The following is an 8,865-nucleotide window of genomic DNA, read 5'->3' on the forward strand; positions in this document are numbered from 1 at the left end:
GCGCCTGCTGTGTACCGGGCCCTGCTCTGAGCGCTTTGTGTCCGTGTGAACTTGCTTGATCCTTAGGGCAGCCCTGGGAGGTGGGGAAACTGAGGCTCAGAGAGGTGATGTGACATTCCTGAGCCCACATAGCTGGGATTTGCTCCTGGGTGCTTCCAGCTGCTGCCGGGGGTGGGGGGTAGAGGGTGGTCTTTGTACCTTCCTGTGTTTTAGCCTCTCAACCCTTGGCGCCCAGGACTGTCTGCCCTGTGCCTCCCCTCCCCCTGCTCCAGGGACCTTCCTTCCATGTCTGCTGATTTGGGAGTGGGGCATGGGGGGGGGGGTGAGGCCACAGGTGGGGAAGTCCATCCTCAAGGTCTCAGATTTTGATGCTGTAAGTGGGTTGACGTTCTTTAAAAAATCATGTCCCCTTTGTCCAGGTCTGGGACCCCATTTCCTTCCATCCTTCTCCATTCAGGAAACCTGTGATCTGCCCATGTAACTAACGCTCCCCACTGACCCTCTGAGCCCTGTGCAGGGTTAGGGCCCTGCGGGGGCCCGCAGAGGTCTCCTCTGTGGTGTGGAGAAGGTCCCTGGTCCATGCCATCCTGCACCTTCTCTACGAGACATATTTAACGGGGTGTCTAGGTGGGCAGAGGGGCGTGCCTGCTGGGGGACCGGCCTGTGCAAAGGCCCGGTGGTGGGAAAGAAAGCACCAGCAGGAAGGAGTGCTGTTTGCTCTGTGCTCCTGGGGCGCCCAGCAGGGCAGCCAGGGATGGCGTCCAAGCGCGAGAGGAGGGAGCTTTTTGAGCTAAGGCGCAAGAAAGGGGCCCTGGAAGCGGAGGCCAAGTCAGGGCTCGGAGTGGACAGTCACTGGGACAGCTTGGAGAACAGCGCCAGGGCTGGGGGGGGGGGGGGGGGGTGNTGGGTGGCAGAGACCCGACTTCAGAACCTTGTGGTCGGAGCTGCCGGCAGGGACAGGCCGCCTCGGCCAGGGAGAAGGCGCCATCCCGCGGTGCCTGGCCCCGCCGACCGGGGGCTCCATGCAGCCGCGGGTGGTCTCGGTCCCTGCGGCGTGGGAAGTTGGGCCGGGGGGTGTGTGTCTGCTTCTTGAACAACTTTTTATGTTTATTTATGTATTTTGGGGGAGAGCGAGCGCGCGCACAGGGAGGGGCAGGCCCACGCGGACAGAGTCCCAAGCAGGTTCTGACACAGAGCCCGACGCGGGGCTCGAACTCAGGCCCTGTGAGATCCTGGCCTGAGCCGAGATCCAGAGTCGGAGGCTTCACCGACTGAGGCCCCAGGCGCCCCAGGGGTGTCTGTCTTCTGCTGGGCGGGTGTGGGGCAAAGCAGGAATTCGGGGACCGTCCGAGCCCGTCGCTGGGGCAGTCTGGGCCAGGCGGGGAGCTCGGAGGGGCCCCGCCCGGGCCGTGTAGGGAGGACGGAGTGGGTGGGGTGGCTGCATGGACCCCGCGGCAGACGGCGGGTGCGGGGGCCGCACTGCGGGCTCTGGAGGCCCGGTGACCCGACGGGGAGGCCCGGTGATGTCTGGCACTGTGAGAAGGCGCTGCCGGGTCGGTTTGTGCTCACACCTTCCGACCCCGAGAGCCCCGGGCGGGGCCGCAGGATCTGACGATGCCCACGGGGCCCCGCCCCAGCCTTCTCACTGCACACGTGTGTGTGTGTTTTCTACCAGCTTCCTGAGACACAGTTCACACACCACACAATCCACCTGTCGGAAGGATACAATTCAGTGGTTTTCAGTAAGTTCACATAGTTGTGCAACCATCTCCTCTTTCTATTTCCAGAACATTCCATCAGCCCAAAAGCACCCCTGTCCCCTCCCCAACCCCCAGCGCACACGAGCCCCCTCCCTCCGTGGAGGAGCCTGTTCTGGACGCGTCACGCACGTGGACTCACACCCGCGTGGCCTCTCGTGTCTGGTTCCCTCCCTGAGCGTCGTGTGTTCAGGGTCCGTCCGCGGGGCGGCGGGTGTGGGCGCCTCGTCCTGCTTGAGGCTGAGGAACGTGCGCGTGCGCGGTGGCCGCACCCGAGGGACGTGCGCGTGCGCGGGGGCCGCACCTGAGGGGCGTGTGCGTGCGCATCACCCGAGGGACGTGCGCATGCGCGGTGGCCGCACCTGAGGGGCGTGCGCGTGCGCGGGGGAATCACCCGAGGGACGTGCGCGTGCGCGGGGGCCGCACCTGAGCGTCGCGTGTTCAGGGTCCGTCCGCGGGGCGGGCGGGTGTGGGCGCCTCGTCCTGCTCGAGGCTGAGGGACCGTCCTGTGTGTGGTGGACGCGTTGTATCTGTTTATCCATCAGTGGACACTGAGTTGTTTTTTTAATTTTACTTTTTATTAAAAATTTTTAATGTTTGTTTATTTTTGAGAATGAGGAGGAGCAGAGAGAGGGGGACGCAGAATTCCAAGCAGCTCCAGGCTCCGGGCCCTCGCACAGAGCCTGACGCGGGGCTCGAACCCACGAACCGTGAGATCGTGACCTGGAGTCTTAACCGACTGAGCCCCCAGGCGCCCGACACTGGGTCGTCTAGTCCCTTCTGAGGTGGCTGGAGGTGGGGAGCCTGTTTTAGATAAATGTCTGATGTGACACTGAGTTTCTTCAAAAAAAAAAAAAAAGAAAGAAAGAGGAGCCGGTCACCGGACAGTGGTCCTCGGCGTGGCGGGAGCGTGACAGGGAGGGACCCTGGGCCGGGGCTGCCTCTGAAAATGTAAAGACTCTAACTGAGTCTCTGGTCCAGTGAACGTTCACTGAATTCTGCTGTTCACTGCGCGCTGGGGACATGGCGGGGACAGAAAGACATCCTGTCCTTGTGGGGAAATAAGAAACAACGTAAATGACTAGGGTGTTGCTGGGTGTGAACTGGCGACGGGCTGGGCCCACAGGGGAGGCCCCGTGAGGAGGGGATGCCGCGGGAGCCGGTGAAGCCCGGGAGAGAGCACACGGCCAGTGCAAAGGTCCTGAGGTGCGGGCATGCCTGGAGTGTCTGGGGTTGTGGCCGGACCCGAGGCAGGGGTGGGGAGGGACGATGGCCCTTTGGGGATTGAGGCCCAGCCTGCCTGAAGCTGGAGAAGGCCTCTGGGTGCCGTTCATGCCCCACTGCCCTTCCCCCTGTGAGGGCCCAGGGCAGGGTCCACCCCCTCCCCCGTCCCCAGGTTAATAGGCAACAATTGCTCCTCTGGATCTGTGGCCTGCTCTGATCCAGTTTCCGCTGTGGGGGGTGATGCCTTTCTGCCTTGAGCTTTCCGGAAAGCCCGTCCTGCCTCACGGGCTGTTCACCTCACCAAACACAGTAGTGGTCCCCCGTGCTGAGTGCTGAGGGCCTCGGAGGAAGAGAATTCCTTCCTGATGAGGGAAGAAGATCAGGAAGGCTTCCTGGAAGAGGCACATGTGCTGACCTTGGAGGTGGAGGAAGGAAAGGGGAAGGCAGGGGGCTAGTGAAGGGTGAGGCCTTGAATGCCAGCGGCGAGGCTGACGCTTGGCCGGGCTGTGCAGGGGTTTATGGGGAGGAAGGTTTGGGGGTGGGGGCCGCGAAGGGAGATAAAGGCCCCGCCAGGGAGCTAGGAACCAGCAGTGAGCCTGGGACTCCCCGGTGGGGAACAGGCCGCAGGGCCCCCTCCCTCAGCCGCCCTCTGCTCCCCTTCCCTGCCCCCATGGCCGAGGCTAAGGCCGAGGCCACGGTCAGCTGTTCCCTGTTAGCAGCACAGGAGCGTTGCCGGGGCCGGGGCCCCTCCCGCCTCAGACCCAGCTCACCCTGCCCGCTGGGTGACCTTGGGCAATTGCGTAACCTCTCTGGTGCCTTTAAAACATAAATGCCTCCCGGAGCCGGGGCCTCTGCAGGGCCCGGCTCGTTTGGGTTTGGGCCTCATTAGCTCATCTCCCGAAGCCAGGATTATCTCACTCGCTCTCAGCCCACACCCTCGCGAGTCCTGAGCCGCCCACACCGGGGCTCGAGCCCAGAATTCGCTCCAAGCTCTGTAAAAATAATCAGGCAAGGACAGGAGTCTGCGTGCGGGGAGGGTGGGCCCCCGGAGGGTGTGTCCTTGCACTGGCAGCTGCAGGCTGCGGCCCATTGCCCAGCGCAGCCAGTGGAGGCCCGGGACGCAGCGGCCTGCCCTGGGCCCCGCGGCCGGTGAGGACCGCTGCCACACCTGTCCAGACCCGGCCCGTGTCGGCTTCTCTGCCCAGCCTCGCCTGGCATCTGGCCTCTGCTTCGCTCGCCGGGTCCCCGCCGGTCCACTGCCCGCCCCGCCCCCAGCCCCGAGGCCTGGCCCTGGGCTCCCCGAGCGCTCAGGAGTCCACCTGTCTGGATCCAGATCCCAGGTCGGTTCACCCACTGATAAAACAGGCCTGATCATCCCACCTGCCTCTCAGGACCATCGGGAGGATGTTTAGCAAATGCCCTTTACCCGCCCATCTGCTCCCAAGCCTCAGTTTCCCATCCTGGAAAATGGGGCCAGATCGAAGGCGGTGAGCGCCCGGGCCAGGTGTCCTTACTTTATGGCTGTTTGGTTAGGGTTCTGCGGTCGTACTTTGTTTTGTGTTTCGGATTTACGATGCCAAGCGCTCTCTTGGCTCGACTCTGGCTCCCTGGCTCCAGGGGTAGGTCCAGAGCCTTCTGGATACAATCCCCTTCCCTGGACTGGGGCCCCTGACACCACAGCGGGAGGCACCCCCAGCAGCGGGGGCGGGCGGACCCCCTTACCTCTCTGCACCCCACGCTCTCTGGCAGCCCCTGAGGCCCAGGGCAGGAAACCCTTTAGCCCCCCAGCGCCCGGCTTGGGGGCGGGAGATGCTCCGCGCCGGCCCAACCCCCCGCGTGCCGGCCTCCGCGTTGCCATGGGGACGGTGCGGTTGCCAGGGCGACCGCCTCCCGTGNAGGGGCGCTTTAGGGGGGCACACAGTATGTGCCCTTTAAGCCGTGACAGGGACAGGGACGTCCTCGGGAGGAGTGGCAGTTCTCTCCCTGGGCCCTGTGTGCCTCTCCGCCCTGGGCCCGCCTGACCTTCCCCTGACCTGGCTCAGCCGGACGCGGCGCCCATCGAGGACACTGCCTGCCTTGTTGTCTGCAGCCTGGCAAACCGGCCACAGAGCGTCCCTGTGTCCCTGCGTCTGGCCTGAATGGCCACCTGCCTGCTGGGGTGGGGACCCAGCATTAGGCCCTGCGCGGCCCTGTGTGCAGGGGTGTCTCGGCTGCTATGTGCCCCCTCCCCCCCAGCTCTGCCATCCTCCTGGTGGGTCCCTGGAGGCCACGTGTCAGCCGGGAAAGGGTAGGCCTGTGGGTGGCCCAGAGCTCTGCCACTTCCCAGCTGTGTGACTGTGGACAAGTGACTTGCCGTCTCTGGGCTTCACTCTCCAGTCACGGACAGAACGTACCAGGCAAAGTGAACAGCAAGTGCAAAGACTCTGAGGTAGGAGTGAGCTTGGTGCAGTTGAGGGGGACCAGAGCTGCTGGTGGCTGGGACAGCGAAAGCAAGAGGGAGAAGGTTAAGGCAGACAGGTAGGTGGGCGGGGCTACACGGGGCTTCTTTTGCGGGGTGGTAGGAGTCAGGGGGACTAAAGAGCATGAGAATGAGTGGTTCTGGTTTTTGTTTTGAGAAGCTGCCTCTGTTGTGGGTGGGGAGGCGACCTTCGGGGGCCAGGCCCATTGCAGGCCATGGTGGAGGCCTGAGATGGGAAATGTGAGCTTTGTAAGAAACTGGGGGGCGGGGGGGCCTACGTGGAGAACACAGAGCAGTGTGGCAGGCCCAGAAATGTAGCTGATCAGGCCTTTCGGGGAGGGCCTCCAAGCCAGAGTGCTGGATCAAGCCTTTCCTGAACTCCACCCAGCTGAACCCAGCCTCCCTGAGGAAGGAGAGAGGGAAGCCACAGAGGGTGTGGCTGGTGTTGCTGGTCCCTGGGAGGCACAGAGGGGGCAGGTCCCACCTGCCAGGAAAGGAAGAGCTGGGTGGGGTCACCTGGCCGGGGCGTGAGAACCAGATGACTTCATGGGTGTCGGCCAGGCCAGGAAACTGAACCTGAGGACACTGGGCGGTGGGGCACCGCAGGATGGAGCAGCCGCCTGGGTGTGGGTGAAGGCCCAGGCTCAGGGGTGGACCCAGGACACCGTGTGACGTTGCGCCTCTGTTTCCTTTCTGAACCACAGGGGGAGGGGACACGGGACGGGAGCCACGGCATCTCTTCCCACCGTTTGTGCCGATGGGGAGCCAGGGCCTGGAGGCGTTGGAGGGTCGGTGGAGGCCCCAGGGTGGCCCCGACCGCACGGCGGAGGGCTGGCTGGGGCGGGAGCAGAGCTGAAGGCCAGGCTGTAAGTCTCGTCCCTGTGAAGACGAGGGGCTTGGGGTGCGAAGGGGACGTAGAGGGTCCCGTTGCCTCTGTCCAGAGCCCCGCTGTGACGGCCGGCCCGGCCCCGTGAGACCGCTGAGTGCAGAGCGGCCCTGGGACCGCTCGGGATTTGGGCAGAGAACCCAGAGGTCGGGAGGTCGCGCGCCTGCTCTCCCCGCCTCGCCTGTCACAGAGGCCCTGAGCGAGACGGTTCAGGTGCACACGTTTTCCTGAGCACCTGCCGTGTGCAGCTTGACCCCGGGAGAGACCACAGAAGGGGAAGGCCGGGCTCTGGGGGCGGCGTTGAGGGCGGGGAAGGGCAGGAACCAGGCAGCCGCCCGGTCCTGGGCCTCCTGCCCCCCCCAAGCAGGAAGCCCTGTCCCTTCAGCTGTACCTGACCACCTGGACATTTGTCACGTGCCCGCCATGTGCCCGTTTAAAGCTAAAACCGCACTGGCGGCTTTCCGAAAGCATCCAGTGGATGAGCAAGGGGGTCTGGCGCTGGAATCTGGGTTTGCTGCTTTGCCTCGTGTTCCCGGGGGAGCTGGGAGCCCTTTCTGAGCCCTGGGGCTCCTGGGAGAGTCCAGGGGAAGCCCCAGGATAGCAGGTCCTAGGTTGGGGGGGCTGTTAGGTCCTTCGCCCTCTGTGTGTCCCTCCCAGGGCTGCACGACAGGTGCTTGCCGGGTGGGAGGGGGAGGGGGGCGGTCTGATCAGTCTCCAGTCTGGACAAGGGGGGGCTGCACAGCTCTTCCTTCACAGCCTTCCAGGCCCAGCTCATCCCCAAACCCTGCCCTGAGCCCCGCCCCCACGCCCCTGGGCCCTTGGGGGGGGGGGGTTGTGGGAGAACGAATGAGGGAATGAGGCTGGAGGAGACGACGCTGCTGCCTCCGAGGGGCCGGAATGTTCCCACCCAGCTGGCGGGCACAGGTCTGGTTCCAGCCAGACCTGTTGAAAGCAGGCTGGGGTGGACCCCACCTTGACCTTGTGCGTCCCCTTCCCCCAGGGTCCTGGCAGCAGAGACCACGTCCCAGCAGGAGCGGCTCCAGGCCATTGCAGTGAGTCCCCTGCCCCTCAGACCGTGTGGACCGGGGCCAGGCTCCCCACCCCAGCCCAGGGCTCTGGGGACTCAGAACCAGGGTGTCCCATGGGAACCTTGAGCACCTGCTGGTGCCTCCTCCCAAAATGGACATAAAGGGACCCCCTTAATTCTCAGAATGTGGACTCCCTTCTGCTGAAGATGGGGGTCATCTTGGGGAGGTCAGTCTGGGGCACAGGCTGGGACACAGGCTGGGGGACAGGCTGGGGGGGACAGGCAGGGATCCAATCGGCCCAGTAGGTGCCATTCACAGAAAGTGGGATCTATGTGGGTTCGGTGGGGTGCGCGTGGCCCCAGCCCCGTCCTGACGGCGCGATGCACCCCCAGGAGAAGCGGAGGCGGCAGGCGGAGGTGGAGAGCAGGCGTCGGCAGCTGGAGGATGACCGCCGGCAGCTACAGCACCTGAAGGTCCTGAGTGGGTGGCTTGGGGGGGAGGGGCCTGGGCCCCCGCTGGGGGAGGGGAGGGGCCTGGGCCCCCGCTGGGGGGGAGGGGGGCCTGGGCCCCCGCTGGGGGAGGGCGGGACCCGGGGCCCGGGCCTCACCCCTAATGGGGCTGGGGGTGCGCAAAGGCGGAGCTGACCCGACCCCGCGGCTGACCGGGGCCCTGTCCCCCCAGTCGAAGGCGCTGCGGGAGCGCTGGCTGCTGGGGGAGGCGCCCCCGGCGTCGGACGGCGACGAGGACCTGCGGGCCCANCAGAAGCTCAGCTCCAGGGCGGCAGGGTCACGGTGGAGGGAAGTGACGGCCACAAATCCAAATGTCCACTTGGCCAGAGGAGGCCCAAGGCCCCGGCCCCACGGCCCGGCCAGGAGGGTGCGAGGCGCCCACTGTGAAGACCAGGGATCCCGACCTGGCGTCCGAGCCTGTTTCCCGGCCAGTGAACTGTCACCAGGGCCAGAGCGGGGGGCTTGGCTGGACGCGGGACCCAGACAGGCGCGCACAGACGGGCCGGCTCAGGACTGACCGGGCAGAGGGGCAGAGTTGCCGGGGATTGTTGGCCGCTGGGGGCTGGGCAAGGTGGGCTCCCCCTCAGCAGGAGAGGGTGGACGGGTGCAGCTGTGGCTGGGAGTGCACGGGCGGTTCAGGAAGCCCTCCAGGCTGACCCTGGGTGGCCAGCCAGCCTGTCCGCCTAGACCTAGACTGGCCTCATCGGGGCGCCGGCCGGGCTGTTTTGTTCTCACGGGGCTGTGTTCCCGTTACCTTCTGGTGGCTGGAAGGTGACATGGTTTTTCCAGTTCCCCAGAGAGATAAAGCTTCCTGTAAAAATAAATGCGTGTGAGCGGAAAACAGGAGAGCCGGTTAGATACCGGCAGATGAGTACGCGGAAGCAGTGAAGGGGCCAGGCCGGCCCTGCTGCCTGCCTCGGTTTCCCCAGCGCTGAAGGGAAGGGCGAGGACGGCTCACAGCGGGTGGGGGGACATCAAGTCAGGGGCCGCAGTCGTGCTGACG

The 8,865-nt window shown here is 65.1% G+C and overlaps 1 protein-coding gene across 1 annotated transcript in view; it reads left to right on the forward strand.

Moving 5' to 3' along the window:
* The first annotated feature begins 4,916 nt into the window (after positions 1 to 4,916).
* The window catches only part of PALM (paralemmin), a 14,758-nt gene continuing 10,809 nt past the window's right edge, over positions 4,917 to 8,865 (forward strand). Inside the window, exons 1-4 of the mRNA XM_077760589.1 lie at positions 4,917 to 5,268; positions 7,326 to 7,377; positions 7,746 to 7,826; positions 8,035 to 8,144. Of these exons, the coding sequence (XP_077616715.1) occupies positions 5,120 to 5,268; positions 7,326 to 7,377; positions 7,746 to 7,826; positions 8,035 to 8,144 (392 nt within the window). The 5' untranslated portion in view covers positions 4,917 to 5,119. The remainder of the gene's footprint in view (positions 5,269 to 7,325; positions 7,378 to 7,745; positions 7,827 to 8,034; positions 8,145 to 8,865) is intronic.

The sequence above is a fragment of the Crocuta crocuta genome, unplaced genomic scaffold (assembly GCF_008692635.1).
Source record: "Crocuta crocuta isolate KB4526 unplaced genomic scaffold, BGI_CrCroc_1.0 scaffold443, whole genome shotgun sequence".
NCBI classification, from domain to species: Eukaryota; Metazoa; Chordata; class Mammalia; order Carnivora; family Hyaenidae; genus Crocuta; species Crocuta crocuta.